Here is a 17008-nt window from a genome sequence, read left to right on the forward strand (position 1 = left end):
TCACTGAACAAATATATTAATTAGCTACCTGGTCCCAGTGCTTCAGTGAAAGTGTAGAGAGGGGTGTAGCATTAGCAAATTCTAGGTTTGCAAAATGCCAGTCAAGTATTTGCCTGTCTCTTGAAGACAGATAGACATCACTGGAAAAAAAAAATACAAAAGACATTTAGTTTGCCAGAGCAGAATGCAAATGCACTGTTTTTGAAAACTTGTTTCAGTCCCTTCTTAGAAGAGAAATTTTTAAAAAATGACAAAAAACAGCAAAATCACATTTTCAAAGAAGGACTCATATATAACACGCTAAATGAAGCTACAAACATAACTTCAGAAATAAAGACTGTTAAATAAATCACGTCTTAAGTAGCATAAATACAGAAGACTAAAAAAGTAGTATAGTCATACAGAACAACGTACATCCTTATAATCTGCCACAGTATACCAAAATAAGCAGAGTAGGTATGCTATCATTGACAGGGATTTCAAATCTGAAAGGCTTCTTGAGATCAGACACTGGTTACAGCAAGGATTACTGCTGTAATACATCCTAAGAACCACCCTCTTTTGGCCTGAGTCACGTGTACAGACTGGGCAATGAGATGCTGGAGAACAACCCTGCAGAGAGTGATCTGGGGGTTGTGGCTGACAGCCAGCTGAACATGAGCCAGCAGCGTGCCCTGGCAGCCAGGAGGGCCAACCATATCCTGGGGTGCATCAAGCACAGCATTGCTAGTTGGGAAGCGATTGTCCCGCTCTACTCTGCACTGGTGCAGCCCCACCTCGAGTACTGTGTGCAGTTCTGGGCACCACGGTACAAAAAGGATGTGAAACTGTTGGAGAGTATCCAGAGGAGGGCTACTAAGATGGTGAAGAGCCTAGAGGGGAAGACTTATGAGAAGCAGCTGAGATCACTTGGCCTGTTTAACCTGGAAAATAGGAGTCTGAGGGGAGACCTCACCATGGTCTACAGGGGATTGGAGGGGCAGGCGCCAATATATTCTCTTTAGTGACCAGTGATAGGACCCAAGGGAATGGTGTCAAGCTGCAACAGGGGAGGTTCAGGCTGGGTATCAGGAAAAGATTATTCACTGAGAGGGTTGTCATGCACTGAAACAGGCTCCCCAGGCACCTAGCCTGTTGGAGTTTAAGCATTTGGACTGTGCTCTTAGTCATATGGTCTGAATTTTTGGGTAGACCTGTGTGGTGCCAGGAGCTGGACTCGATGATCCTTGTAGGTCCCTTCCAACTCAAGATATTCTATGATTCTGACTTCTACAACCAAGAAAGACAAGTTCTAAAACTGAGGGAACTCATACTTCATGTTTGTGCGAGGTACCATAATTAAAAGAAAAACATGACTTTTTTTTAATATACTGTGAAGTAAAACAAACAAAAAACCTTCCAGCTTTCGTAAGTATTCGTTTTTATAGCTCATATCTTTACCTTGGTGGATTGGCTTCAAGTTCTTGTAGCTTCTCCTCCAGCTTTCCTTGTGTTTCTGACAATTCATCATACTCCTAAATAGGATTAAAAGCTAACATTAAAATCAGTTCATATTCAAAAGGACTTAGAGACATCATGTAGCATCAAACCGGATTAATTATAAGAGACGTAAGTGGAAGACTGATGGGCTTCAGTGGAATCCAAATCAAGTCCTTTATTTTTTCAACATTTAATCCACCTATTTTGCCCTTCTGCTGTTCACGTATGCAGAAACTTACGTTGCACTGCAGAAAAAAGTAGTGTTTAAATTCCTGAAATTTTAGCATGCTCACATCTGAAGAACATAAAGATCCATAATAGTTCCAGAATTTTCAGTGTTCTTACAGTACTGCGAGCTCTTTCGTACTACACAATATTATTTCTATTCTTATTTCTCTATTAAAAAACTATAGTTAATATTAAATGTAGAGTTTTCCAAGGCAGATGTAACCTTACAAAAAGCAAAGACATGATCTAGTTAAATTTTCCTCCAGAATTCCATCAAACAAACAAACCTACAATAGAATTGTATAAAATCATTTTCTTTCTGCATTGGGATTACATGCCAAGGTTTTGGTTGCAAGGGGCTGCAGGGGTGGCCTCTGTGAGAAGTTTCACAAGGTGCTGCATGTTAAAGAGACAGTCCAGCCAGCTCCAAAAGGGACCTGCCACTGGCCACAGCTGAGCCACTGAGAGACACGGGCTGTGTCTCAGAGAGAATATTTACATGAGGACATAATTGCTGCACAACAGCATCTGGAAAAGAAGAATGAGAAGTGGAAAGAAACAGACCTGCAGACACCATGGTCAGTGAAGGAGGGCAGAAGGTGCTCCAGGTGCCACAGCAGAAATTTCCCTGCAGCCTGTGGAGAGGACCATGGTGGAGCAGGTTGTCCACCTGCAACCCAATGGAGCAGACTACCAGGCCAGATCTGCAGCCCATGGAGAGGAGTCCAGGCAGAGCTGGGGAAGAAGTGGAGTGCAGGGAATGTGTTTTTACTTCTCACTGCCCTACTCTTATCAATTAGCAATGAATTCATCTTCCCTGACACTGTTTTACTCATCACAGCAACTGCTGAGCAATCTCCCTATCTTAATCTCATCCATCATATTTGAGAAGTCATGGCAGTCTGGTGAAGTTCCCACTGACTGGAAGAGGGGAACCATAACCCCCATTTTTTAAAAAGGGACAAAAGGAAGAGACCTGCAGAACTACAGGCCAGTCTCACTGCTGTGCCTGACAAGATCTTGGGACAGATCATCCTGGAAACTATGCTCAGGCACATGGAAACGAAGGAGGTGGTTGGTGACAGCCAACGTGGCTTCACTAAGGGCAGATCATGCCTGACAAATCTGGTAGCCTTCTATGATGGGGTTACAGCCTTGGTGGATAGGGGAAGATCACCTGACATCATCTACCTGGACATATGTAAAACATTTGACACCTGTCCTGCACAACACACTCGTCTCCAAATTGGAGAGATGTGCATTTGATGGATGGACCAATCAGTGGGTAAGGAATCAGCTGGATGGTCACACTCATGGAGATGCGGTCAATGGCTCAGTGTCCAAGTGGAGATAAGTAACAAGTGATACTCCCCAGGGGGGTCAGTACCAGGACCGGTGATGTTTAACATCTTTGTTGGTGACATGGACAGTGAAACTGAGTACACCCTCAGCAAGATTGCTGATGACACCAAGCTGTGTTGTGCAGTTGACATGCTGGAGGGAAGGGATGCCATCAGAGGGGCCTGGACAGGCCTGAGAGGTTGGCCGGTGCAAACCTCATGAAGTTCAACAAGGCCAAGTGCAAGGTCCTGCATCTGCATAAGGGCAACCTTAACCATAAAACCAGGCTGGGCAGACAATGGATTGAGAGCAGTCCTGATGAAAAGGACCTGGGGGTGTTGGTGGACAAAGAAGCTCAACATGAGCCAGACGTGTGCTTGCAGCCCAGAAAGCCAACCGTATCCTGGGCTGCCACTAAAGAAGCGTGGCCAGTAGGGTAAGGGAGGGGATTCTTCCCCTCTGCTCTCATGAGACCCCACTTGGAGTACTGCATTCAGCTTTGGGGCCCCCAGCACAAGAAGGACATGGAGCTATTAGAATGAGTCCATAGGAGGACCACATAGATGATTAGAAGGCTGGAGCACCTGGCTTGTTATCATTTCTGAACATCTACGTGGAACATCCAACAGCCAAATCCAAAACATTTCAGCTACTGCATGGATAAGGTTTTGTTTCCTGCATCAGAACATTTCTTCAAAATACATATAAAAATAATTACAGCCAATGGTTACAGGTTTTTTTTGTATTAAAATTCCTTGAGTTGGATTTGGCTTCACCCTTTTGATAATAAAAAGGAAGAAACAAAAGAAGCAATCTTACTGGAATAAGATTTTTTTATTTGCTCCCTACTTTGAACACATTCGTTCTCTTAAGAGCCTTTTTGCCAGGGTCATTTTGCACATCCCAGAACTAAAGAAAAATGTTTTCCTAAAAACAAAAAGAAGGGGAAGGCTAAAAGAAGCATAAAAAGAACTTGCTTCCAGTTTCTTGTGGTGTTTTTAATCTACTTGTTATGCTATACAATCTCAACATCCAACTATAAAATTGACTTTCCTCAGCTAAATTTTTAAATCTTATCTCCCTTTGTTAGCTAAGAGGAGAAAGAACAAACTACACTCAGCCTAAAACAAGCATTTAAGAAGCATGATGAATGGCTGACTTACAAGCCTAGAACTTTTCATTCATATGTGGAGAAGATATGAATCCTATTTTAAAATATTTGCATTGTATAAGTCATTTAACGACAGCAAAGAAAAGGTCAAGAAACTCCATCCTAGATTTATGTAGTCTTACTAGCCATGGTGTATGGCCACACAATCTAGATACGTTACTCCACACAGACTTGAAGTACCAAAATGCAGTAGTAAGCTTTGCTGGTGATAGCGAGATGAAAGAATAGCTAACCAGTACTTAGCGAATGAAGGATGAGTATATTTAATGAGATTCACTAATTAAAGTATACTTTCTCAGAACAGGACAGGGTGCTATTTACTCTGTTACTTTTCACGTAGCTGACACGCTACTCAACACTAAGAAAGCATGAAACTGAGCAAGGGGCGGGGGGGAATGATGTACTTATTTGTAATTAAAAGTATGTTTTGACAATACACACGTTGTATGCATACTGATCGGGATTACAGATGAAGTACAAACTAGTGCTACCTTACTTTGTTTTAAAAAATGAGCTCTCTTTCCAGATTATAAAACCAATACTTTCCTCACTTTTTTTTTTAAATCATGAAAGAACTGCAAAGGAATGTAGAAGTCTTCTCTCAATTTCACTGCATAAGAACCTAGATCCCCACTTATTCAGGGCCTAGCCAGAAGGGAAAACAAAAACACACATTCCAATCTTGTACAACAACAGACTTACTAGTACTTTTCTGTATTGACATGGGTGGGCCAGGGACAGAAGGGGGAGGTCTTTACTAAAAGCCCAGTAAATACCTGAATTTTCTTTCCCATTGAAGCCATTTTGACTTTTCAGTGCATCATGTGACATTGATAAATGCTCTGGATTGTATTACCAGTTGAAAAAGATCTGCTATACTCTTCTAGCTGACAAGAAATAGACTTGAAAAGAAATATCCACAAGACTATAGAATAGCCCAAACACATTTGGGCTCCAAGTAAAGGTTTTTAATTTTCTAATGAAGTAGCAGCTGAAAAAAGATCTTTGATTCCATCTGACCTAGGTTAACAGAGTGTCTTTACCATAGAAAGAAGGGTTTCTAGGGCTTCCTTTTAAGGCACACACACACTTGGCTTGTCAAGATACAGCTGTGTAAAGTCTTTGGATAGAGAGAAGACTTTTACTCAGGAAACCACCTTTTTCATCTTAGAGAAAGAGCATCTCTCTTCAAATACAGATTTTATTTCCAGACTATTGTGGGACCAAATAGTACTTACAATCAAGTCTGACCTAAAACTTAGCCTTCAACATGTTAAATGCTCTCTGATGTGATCCAGCATCAGTGGATACATAAACCTGAGCCTTCAAAATGTTAATACTCTCCACCAAGAACACAAAGGACAGGTAACTAAGATATTAAATACAGCTTTATTATCAGTATTATAACCCAGAGTTATGCCCTATTACATTCTCTGAGAGTGCTGTATCTGAGTGAGCATTTATATCGGATAATGTTAGTTGGTTGCTGAAGTCTTCAGAGACCACTGACTTAAATGTTCAGACAACATTAAATTAGGAGGAGCTGTTGACTCCCTTGAGGGTAGAGAGCTCTTGCAGAGAGATTTTGACAAGTTAGAGGGCTAGGCAATCACTAACCTCATGAATTTTAACACGAGCAAGTGCTGATTTTCCACCTGGGAAGGGGCAACCCCTGGCTATACGTGCAGACTTGGGGACAAGAGGCTGGAGAGCAGCCCTGCAGAAAGGAATCTGAGGGTTCTGCTTGATGGCAAGTGAAATCTGAGTCAGCAGCATGCCCTGGCAGCCAAAAGGGCCAACTGTATCCTGGGGAGCACCAGGCACAGCATTGCTAGGAGGTCAAGAGAAGGGATTGTCCTGCTCTGCTCTGTTGTGGCCTCACCTTGAGTACTGTGTGCAGTTTTGGACAGAGCATCCAAAGGAGGGCTACCAAGATGAAGGGTCTAGAGGGCAAGATGTATGAGGAGTGGATGAAATCACTTGATTTGCTCAGCATAGAGGAGAGGAGACTGAGGGCAGATCTCAACGCAGCCTGTGGTTCCCTCACAAGGGGAAGTGGAGAGCCAGGTGCTGATCTCTTCTCTCTGGTGACCAGCAATAGGACTCAAGGGAACGAATGGCATGGAGCTGTGACAGGGGACGTTCAGGCTGGTTATTAGGAAATAGGAAAAGGTTCTTTACTGAGAGGGTGGTTGGGCACTAACACTGGCTCCCCAGGGAGTGGTCACAGCACCAAGACTGTCAGAGTTCAAGAAGTATTTGGACAATGCTCTCTGACATATGGTTTGATTCCTGCGTGATTCTGCGTGGAGCCAAGAGTTGGACTCAGTGATCCTTGTGGGTCCCTTCCAACTCAGGATATTCTATGACTCTGATTCTATGATTAAATGTCGCATGTACATCGTCCTTTACCTTGCAAAGCGCAGTCAGATCTCTGTGTTTACTTTTCACAAGGAACTCTGCTGTAATATCCCGAGGTGGCTTCACTTCTGATGCTTCCTTATACTGCTGATGGAGTTCTTTAATCTTCTCTTTTAAATTCACCATCTTTTTAAGGTGCAGTAGGAAAAGGGAAAAAGAAAATAAGGAGAGTAGGTAGATTTCATATGAGTTACTGTGTAAAATGGATATTCATCTCAAAGTATGCCATTATACCAGAGATTTCCAGATGTTACCTATATGCAATTCTACCTCCACAAAGCCAACATAGATACAACCAGCTTCTAAATAACATGCTTAAACCCAACATCAATGACTTCTAACAAAACACCTTGCAAATGAAAAATAAGATCAGCTGTCCTCAGACATCTTTCATTTGAGAAACTTCCGTGGAGAAGATCCTACCTACTACAACCAAAAACATTCTAAGCAGGACTCCAGAGATGGCCTAAACAGTGTTTCTACACTACAAATCACAGATTTGATTATCCTCTCCTCCAAGCATTTAACTTTCAAAGTGTTTTCACAGTTATTCCCAATGGTGAGCAAAGGAAACATTATAAAATACTATTCCCCCTGCCTCCCCTCCAAGAGCCTTAGTCATTATCAACATCTCTAATGGAAGCTATGACACAACACTGATCATGTCTGTCTCCTCCCTTTCTTTTCCCAGATTGACATTTTACAGTCTTCTGCTCAAACACGTGCTCCACTTCACATATGGGGACAAAATCCTCTCAAACAAAGAGAAAACTACTGAACTTTTACATTAGCTCTCTACTTAAACGAATTCCTTTAAAAGATTTTTTTGCAGTACTTATTGCCCTTTTATGTAAAAAGTTAGGTACTTTCCCTAATTATTTCTGAAAGGGAAGAGAAAAAGTTTTGAAGGTTAGAAATGCAGCGTGAATTTAAAAAGTTTTTGGTGCTCCTTTGTCATAACAGTGCTTCCTGGCAGGCCTTAAATGAACAGATATTTTTAAGAACAGCATTAATAGCATCTGTTTTTTATTGTTCAGGTTTGTTTTGGAACATTTTGCCACCGTTAGAGGAAGGTAGAGCTAGCTTCCTGTTCTAATCATCATCACTGAACAAAACCTGACCTTGTTAAGAAGATCTTTCAATTCCTCCTGTGTTTTCACAATTTTTTTCCAGTGTTCAATCTGCTCATCCTTCACATGTTTCTCCTGCAATCTATAATAGGCAAAAAGTGAGAGTCAGCTCAGTATAAAATCCTAGCAGTATTAAGAAAGCTCATTATTATAAACTCATTGGTGTAATGCGTACAAGCATATAGGATATTTTAAGTAAATACTAGTACAGGAACTTGAAAATTCATAAAAATTTCTGTAAATAACTGATACTTGACTGGCTAAAACACAAGCCTTAAGTCGCCTGATGTTATTAAAAAACATATTATAAATGCCATAACCTTTCAGTTGGAGTATCACAGAATCACAGAATTGTAGGGGTTGGAAGGGACCTCAAGAGATCATTGGGTCCACCCCCCCACCAAAGCAGGGGCTCCCTAGAGCAGGTTGCCCAGGTAGGCATCCAGACAGGCCTTGAATATCTCCAGAGGAGGAGATTCCACAACCTCCCTGGGCAGCCTGTTCCAGTGCTCCGTCAGCCTCACTGTGAAGAAGTTCTTCCACATGTTGGTGCGGAACTTCCTGTGCTTCATTTTTTGCCCATTGCCCCTTGTCCTGTAACCACAAAGCACTGAAAAGAGGTTGGCCAAATCCCTCCGTTTCCCACACTTCAGATATTTGTAAACATTAATAAGATCCCCTCTCAGTCTTCTCTTCTCAAGGCTGAACAGACCCAGGTCTCAGTCTTTCCTCACAGGGAAGAGGCTCCAGGCCTAGTAAGTAGGTAGTAAGTACACCAATGCACATTAAGTCAATTATCTACTATCAGTTACTGTAGCAGTGACTGTCAGGAAGCTTTCTAACAAAAATGTTTGCTACTTTAAACAAGAAACATGTAAACAAGAACCTAGAAGCAGCCAAACAGCTAGTAGCGTCACAGTTATTTCATATTTCTTTTGGATAATCCTCTGTAAAATAGGAAATTCTACTGTGAAGAACAAAGTCACTTACTGTATGACAACCTCCAGAGCCTGACCTAGGGAGACAGGCTTATTATTGAGAACATTAAAATCCAGCTGATGACTGAGATAGGAGGTGGCTTCCAACAGACGATTGAATTCTTGCTCCACCATTTCATCTTTCTCTTTTGGAACCTAGAAGTCAAAGAAGAAAGTTTGTTTGTGATAACCTATTCACAAGTAAGGAGAGAAAATATAGGTCACAAAAGCTCTCAGCCTGTCTCAGACAGGACACTGGAGTAGCAGAGAACATTTTAACAGAAACCACAGCAATAATATATTACTTTCTCTAGTGCAGTCTAAATTCACACCACCTCATACCTAAAATTCAAAATGTTACCATTCCTCAAATCAGAGGAATGAGCAAGGCTGGGTGCAGATACATTTTTTCTGGGCACCACTGTACGAACATATGACTTGTCCTTAACTAGGGTGAACCTTCAAGAATGTAACAAAAAAGTGGCTCAGACCGGCACTTATAAAAATAAATTTAATCCCCTTAGCTCTCTCAGATGGTCAGACACTGATGTCTGTACAACATAAAAGCACTTTGCCAGGATGTCTGACCAAAGAGCTACAAGAAGAGCTGGCAAATGATGACCATAACCAACTTCTGTTCTATAATGAAATCAAACCAATGTATGGACACACAAAGATTTTCTTATTGGAAGGTGAGTTCAGCAACAGTCCCTTTCATAACATCCTTACTGGATAAAGAGGTATAGGGCAACTCTCCTGAAAAGAAACTGAAACTTAAAATTAGAGCCCCAGTTTCAAGAAACTGATGGTAATTGTGACGATCATTTAAAGCTCCATCTTCCAAGTTCAAGCTTAAGTATCTATTTTAACAACACATGCCATCTGTGAGGAATGAGGAATCACTGCCCAAGCATGCAGAGATAGCATGACAAAAAACAGAAATGAGCCAGTCAAAACTGAGATGTTAAGCAAAAGAGCTCAGACATAGCAGCAGCAAAAACAAGAAAGTATCAAGGATTACAAAGACCTACTGCTGAACCTAGTAGGAATCTTGTGGTAATGGACATGGAGAAGACTAAAGTATTCACTTTCTCTGTCTCAGTCATCATGGGTAAAGTTCTGCTCCCAGGCCTTCAAAGTCTCTCTTCCTAGCCGCAGAGTGTGTGAAGGGAGATCAATAGCAGGGAAAAAACAAATTAGGGACAACTTAGGCGAGCCAGATGTATACAAGATCATGGAGCCAGACATTACAGAGGACAGAAATAAAGCTAATTAAGATTGTGAATCCCAGTTCAAGAATGCTATTTCTGAACTGTTGCATGCATTCAACCAGCTGGCAGTGATTAGTTATTTCTTTATAATTCAAGAGATAAGTAGAACAGCCAGAATGGACTTATTTCAGGGAAAAACAGTAGCAGCAACAACAAAAGTGCAGAAACAGCCAACAAATGCAGGAGCTTGTGCAGAACAGGGCCCACATTTGAATACATATCTCTGTGGCAGTTTCAGATATGGTGGTAACATGGTGCAGACCCTTCCACCCACAAGTGTTAGAGGAGCTATGCCTGATAGGGTGAAGACTTCATCACAGACAGAGCTTCAGATGGCAGATGCAGCCCTCCAGGTCCCTGAGTGCAGGGAATGCCTGGGGCCTCTCTCTGAGGCAAGGAAAGATAGTCCTGTCCCGCAGAAGATGTGCCATTTTGGTGAAGCTACGCTGTCAAGCAGAAAGATTAACCAGAGGAAGAAAGCAGGCTGCACAGTATTCAGGGAAAAAGAAATATAAGTAAACAGGATCTTCTCTGTTACTGCTTGAAAAGCCTGTGACCCCAACTGCATGAAAGACCCTGACAGTGTTGTGCCCATTGTTGAAGTAAGCATAAACTTTGAAGACGAAGGATGGAAACTGGTGATTTTTGGCACCAAATGGAAGACACCTGTGCCACCTAAGGGCTTAGAAGTACAAAACAGGTTCACCACCACCAACACTGAGAAGCCAAATGTGCCTACAAACAATGAAACTGGTCCACCCAACTCTAAGCCACATGGGGCCATCAGATATAAACAGTGAGTCATCACAATGTGAGACAGAGGCACCCAGTAGTTAATCCTGGAAACCATTTCCAGGCACACAAAGAACAAGAAAGATACCAGGAGTAATCAAACATGGATCCACCAAAGGGGGGTCATGCCTGACCAACTTGATAAACTTCTACAATGAAATGACTAACCTGATAGATGAAAGGAAAGCAGAGATTAGTCTCTACCCGCACTTCAGGTCTCCTATAATATCCTCATAGACAAGCTGTTGATCCATGGCATGGACGGGCAGACATGGATGTGAGTTAAAACCTGGCTGAATGGCTAGGCCTAGAGTGTTGTGATCAGTGGCTCAAAGTCTAGTTGTAGGCCAGTAACTAGCGGGTCCAGTTATGTTCAATTGTCATTAATGACAGGGCAGAGCATACACACCTTCAGCAAGTTTGCAGATGATACAAAACTGAGAAGAGTGGCTGATACACCGTAGAGTCATGCTGCCATCCAGAAGGTCCTTGACAGGCTGGAAAAATGGGCTAATAGGAACCTCACAAAGTTCAACAAGGAGAAGTACAAAGTCCTGCACTTGGGGATGAACAACCCCAGGTACAAGGACATGCTTGGAGCTGCTGAGCAGGAAAGCAGCTTAACAGAAAAGAACATAGGGGTTCCTGGTGAACACCAATTTGAACATGAGCCAGCAATAGAAAGAAGGCTATCTGTATATAACAACCTGGGCTGTACTAGCCAAAGCATTGCTAGCAGGTCAAGGGAAGTTAAGCCATATTTATTCAGCACTGCTGAGGCCTCACCTGGAGGTAGTATTTCCTGTTCTGGACCTCCCAGTACAAGACAGACATGGAGATACTGGACAGAGGCCAGTGAATGGCTACAAAGATGATTAAGGGACTAGAGAATCTATCCTAGGGCTACAAAGATGCTGAAGGGCCTAGAGGGGAAGACGTATGAGGAGCGGCTGAGGTCACTTGGCCTGTTCAGCTTGGAAAAGAGGAGGCTGAGGGGAGACCTCATCGCAGTCTACAGCTTCCTCACGAGGGGGAGTGGAGGGGCAGGTGCCGATCTGTTCTCTCTGGTGACCAGCAATAGAACCTGAGGGAATGAAGTCAAGCTGTGACAGTGTAGTTTCAGTTTGCATATCAGGAAAAGGCACTTCACCCAGAGGGTGGTCGCGCAATTGAACAGGCTCCCCAGGGTGGTAGTCACAGCACCAAGACTGTCAGTTTCAGAAGCATTTGGACTACAATCTCCGACATATGGTCTGAATGTTTGTGTAGACCTATGCAGAGCCAGGAGTTGGACTCGATGACCCTTGTGGGTCCCTTCCAACTTGGGACATTCTATGATTCCTATGAGGAAAGGCAGGAAAGGTGGAGACAGCTGGAACTGTTCAGCCTAGCGAAGAAAAGGCTCAGGGAGATCTTATCGATGTCTATAAATACCATCAAGGAACGTGCAAGGAGGACAAGCCAAGCTCTTTTCAGTGGTGACCAGTGCCAGGACAAGAGGCAATGGGCACAAACCGGAGCACAAGAGTTTGTCTGAACACTTCCATACCGTGCAGGTGATAGAACACCATATAACGTTGCCCAGAGAGGTTGTAGAGCCTCCATCCTTGGAGATGTTCAAAAGTTGTCTGGACATGGTTCTGGTCAAGTGGCTCTAAGTGGTCCTGCCTGAGCAGAAGGGTTGGACCAGATGACCTCTAGAGGTTCACTCTAACCTAAACAATTCTGTGATTCTGTGAAAAGGTAGAGGCCCAGCACAGCAGACAACTGTTTCAAGGAAGAGAGAGACAGACAACTGCATAAGGAAAAAAAGTAATTGGACTGGGAGGGAGAAACAAACAGGAGTTTGGTTTCCACAAAATCTCTGATATCTCAAAGTTAAAAACTCACCTGAAAAAACATCTTTTAGAAAAACAAGTGCAGATATGCTAAAATACTACTACAGTGCCTCAAGAGGGCACATGCTTTCATTACTACCTCCCCCTCTTCCTGGAAGCTATCTCGTGCTTGATCAGTAGGCAGAAAACAAATACATTTGAGATACTATTTCTTTTTAAGAGATTTATGAAAATAGTATCAGACTTACAGCTTGTCCATTTGCTTCATAAAGTGGGCATTTTTGTTTGATCTTAGCCAATTCCATATTCACTTGTTTGCTGACTACAGCCATAGGATTTCCTCCTGGAAAACATTTTGTACAGTTAGAGTACTTCTGAAAAGTCTGTCTGCAATTAAATAAAAAAAAATCACACTATAAACTACTTTAAAATGAAAAAACACCTGCCCACCAACACTTAAGGGACAATTGTAAAAGTGTTGATTACAAAAGTGGGTGGCAGCAATCTTAGCAAGATCAAGAGTTTATAGCTATAAGCATGTTTTCAAAACGTCCACAGAGTGTTTGAAGAACAAAGGAAAGTTTCTGCAATTGCACAGTAAATTCAGGAGCTTTATGAGTCTGCTGACATGTAACATTAAGAATTCAGTCCCTAAAAACATAGTGGAGCATCAGCAAGCAACACTAGTAAATACAATGTATGAAGATGAACCATGCACACCAAGTCTACCTGGAAGATGTGTAAATAAAGATATTAGAAAATCTGAGAGATTCCATGCAGAAACACAAGGAAGGCAGAAATCACTAAGCATCAAAGTCTGTAAATATCGCAGAGGATAGGGAAAGCACTGACACAAAAAGGAAATGGCATACAGGGGAGAGGAAGTGACATGGATTTACATTACAAAGCAAACCTTTGGGAAAAGTTTTGCAAAGTTAGCTTTGCAATGTTCTCTGATTCTGCCAACTGACCAATCTGGAATGTTAGTTCAACCCACAGGGAATATAAGCCACACTAATATCTTCTTGTCATTAGAGATGCAACCAGACAAGCAAAACAATGTTTTGTAGTAGGTTCAGTAAGTTCAAGTGTTTCAAATTCAATGACCTAGAAGGTACTTGGTGAACTAAAAAAAAAAAAAAAATCATTTTCCCACAGTTTACTTGCTAAAGAAAACTAACAAAAACAGAAAATATCCCACAACTTCAGTCTTTCACCTTCCTGAATTTTAACTTTTTCAGTAGTCATCCCTCCTTTCCAGATTCAGGAACATGAAGGATGCCCTTCAAACTATCTGCTATCTCCTTCAGTACAGCAAGATATGATTCAAGTTCAGGACTAAGGATAGATTCTTTTGGGAAGGAAACACTCATGATTAATTAAATATAAAAATATTAGTCTTTCACCAGGAAACCTTAAATCTGTTTTACCATGAGTGTGCAAATTCAATACTCTGGAAAAAGTTTCTGTATGCAATCTAATACAGACTTAACTACAAAACAGATAGGTTACCTAGCGGTTCAGTCCTTGGACCTCAGCTCAGAGGCCAGTGGCAGCTGAGTACAGCAGCTTTAGAAATACTTGCCCATTAAGTGCAGTGTACCCAGTGGAGATACCATCTTATAGGAACTAGGCAAAGGAACAGACACACAAAAGGATAGCAAGCCAAGGAAAGAGGAAAGAATTCCACTAAGCACAAGCAATCCAAATAAAATGCTTTTACAACAGTTTAATGATGTAACAAGCACCTGCACAACTTCAGTGACCAATCAAACCTAGGCCACCAAATAAAAATCCCAACTTCTGGCGTGAGCTCACATTTATTACGAAAAATCACTGATGAAAAATGCTAACTGCCAAAGAGGTCAAACAAGAACATCTAGTTCTGGCATTAAGAAACGATTATGTTGGCTAGGAATTGAAACAGCATAAGACTTCAGATTTGTAGCATCTTGACCTGCAGATTTCTGCTGCACCCCCCTGGTTACTTTGAAAAACTCACCAAGTCCTGTTACCACCATTGCTCCCAGATCAGCTACATAGTTCCCTTTGCGAAAGGTAGCAACTCTTCCTCCTACTCGATCCTTTAAAAAAGCACAATATTTTAAAACCCTGGTAACACATTTAGCAAATTCATCTTAAGTCATCACAAGCTTCTACAAAACATGCACTAAACATGCTCACAGCGAAAGGTTCAATAAACAGATTATTTTTTTTAAAAGAAGCTCTGCAAATGAATACTTGACCTCAATTAATTTGCCTGAGTTAACGGATAAAATGCTGAAGTTGCATTAAGAAAGTTAAGAGAAGTCTACACTGACTCGTACAGCTAGACTTCCTGTGATTCTAAGAAAAATCCTTCATTGCCAGCCAATGGATAGATTAAGTTATGTACTACAGTGTCTCCCTCCACTCCCTACCACAAATCCCAATAGCTACCCTAGAAATGATTCAAGTGTGCCCCACAACTAAATTTAAGGGTTAGGAACACCATCTGACAATTTTCCATATTTATTTTCTGCCGAAGAGCCATCTATAAATCAAGACAACAACTACAAACCAACAGACCATTTTAGAAACGGGGGAAAAAGAAGGGTTTTATTCTTGGCACATTGACTAAAGAATGACACTTCTGTTCCTACCATAGTAAACTTAGAAAGAAAAAGCAAAAGGCCTTCTTTTCCTATGCTCAGTCCAGCTTGTAGGATGTTATCTGACAAAAATCAACTAGGAGCAAATATCCCATACAGCTACTAATTCATATGATACTGTAAATTCTGATTTTTTGTAATAAAATCAGAAATTCAGAAGCATGTAAACATTACTGGTAGTCTGAAAGTTACAGAAAATGAGTGGACACAACGAAGTTACCCTCAAATCATTGAAATCATAATGCATGAAAACACCAAACAGCCTTAAAAAAAGAGCAAAAATAACTCAAACATTTTGAGTTTCTCTAAAATATCCTTCTGCCAAATTTATGTACTGGTCATAAAAAAACGTCATCAGATGCACAAAACAAAACCCAAATTACAGCATGCATTCCTATCATCCATCTTAAGAAAGAAAAAACAAAACCACGATGCATTCAGGTGTGCAGGAGAGACCTAAACAACTAGATTATCGTGTTCTCCTTTGCTCTAGTGTTATGCAACCTGGGAAGCACATAGCCTGCAGCTCTTGCTACCTATGAATAAGAGCAGTAGCTAGCAAAACAAAGGAAAGTCTGACACATTACTCCAATAGAAACAACTTCACACAATCTGTGCTAGAAGTGTCCCAAGCAAACATATTAACAAAATGAAGTCAGGAAGTAAACTAAGATAAATTCCAAAGTAATTAGTCTATGGTTTCAATTATTTAAAATTAGTATTAAACTGTTTCTAGTTGATTAGATATGAAAAAAATTAAAGTCAACGAGATTCGACTTAGAGCTAGTTATAAAAAATGTTATTACTGGAAGAATAATCAGCCAGTTCATACATCAGGCAAATCTAGCTCTATACAATTTCACAACTTACGTTAAGCACGCAGTAATAAACAAGGAAAGAATGAATGAATGATTAATTGAACAGTGCAATAAATAATCCCACCTAACTACATAATGCAATTCCAAAAAATGATTGTATTTCATGGGCAAGTTCTTGAAATACAGACTTGTATTCTACTTCCCAATGAAAAAAAATCAGTTCATAATCACCAAAGGAAGAAGATTCCAGATATTACTGATGGTAAGCATATGGCGCTAGCACCTGACTATACAGTTCTTTCCTGACAAAGCATTAGTCAACTCCTAATGAGAACATATATACTTGTTCTCTAGTGAGACAAGTTTAGTACTCCCATACCTTCCACCTGGCTGCAAGAAATGAGTTTACCCATCTTTGGCCATGCTGCTGGAATACTTAGTCTTATGGTAGCGCCAAATGCAGTTACTGCTTAAATTTCATTATAAAAGTAAAATAGCACAGATATTTATACCCTGGCTTCCAGAACTGTGACATCCATCCCAAAACTCTGCAACTGGCGAGCTGCTGCCAATCCCGAGACTCCAGAACCAATAATGATCACCTTTCCGGTCTTCTTGGCTAAAGAATGGAAAAAAATAAGTCATAGGCTATATATGTGCAGTGTAAGCAGTGAAGTTCAAGTTGTGTCTAAGAGACATCAGGAATGAACAGCAGCTTTCTTCTCATTGGCAATTCAGGCAGTAAAGCTTTTTAACAAACCGATTAGCCACAGAAATAAAATCGAGGTAAATACGTAATTAATATGGTAACAGTAAAATACTTCAAAAATGTTCTTGTACCTGTTTCATTAGACAAGTACAAGAGAAATTGGTCAGTAGCGCATCTATGAT

General features: G+C 41.1%; 1 protein-coding gene across 2 annotated transcripts in view; it reads right to left on the reverse strand.

Moving 5' to 3' along the window:
• KDM1A (lysine demethylase 1A) overlaps positions 1-17008 on the reverse strand; it is a 54468-nt gene that overhangs the window by 18559 nt on the left and 18901 nt on the right. For both annotated transcript variants that reach the window (XM_080566776.1, XM_080566775.1), the window contains 8 exons: positions 16630-16736; positions 14651-14732; positions 12897-12991; positions 8761-8903; positions 7762-7852; positions 6632-6766; positions 1441-1514; positions 29-140 (listed from right to left, as the gene is read on the reverse strand). In XM_080566776.1, the coding sequence (XP_080422902.1) occupies positions 29-140; positions 1441-1514; positions 6632-6766; positions 7762-7852; positions 8761-8903; positions 12897-12991; positions 14651-14732; positions 16630-16736 (839 nt within the window). The remainder of the gene's footprint in view (positions 1-28; positions 141-1440; positions 1515-6631; positions 6767-7761; positions 7853-8760; positions 8904-12896; positions 12992-14650; positions 14733-16629; positions 16737-17008) is intronic.

The sequence above is a fragment of the Anser brachyrhynchus genome (assembly GCF_964034855.1).
Source record: "Anser brachyrhynchus genome assembly, chromosome: 24".
Classification (NCBI taxonomy): domain Eukaryota; kingdom Metazoa; phylum Chordata; class Aves; order Anseriformes; family Anatidae; genus Anser; species Anser brachyrhynchus.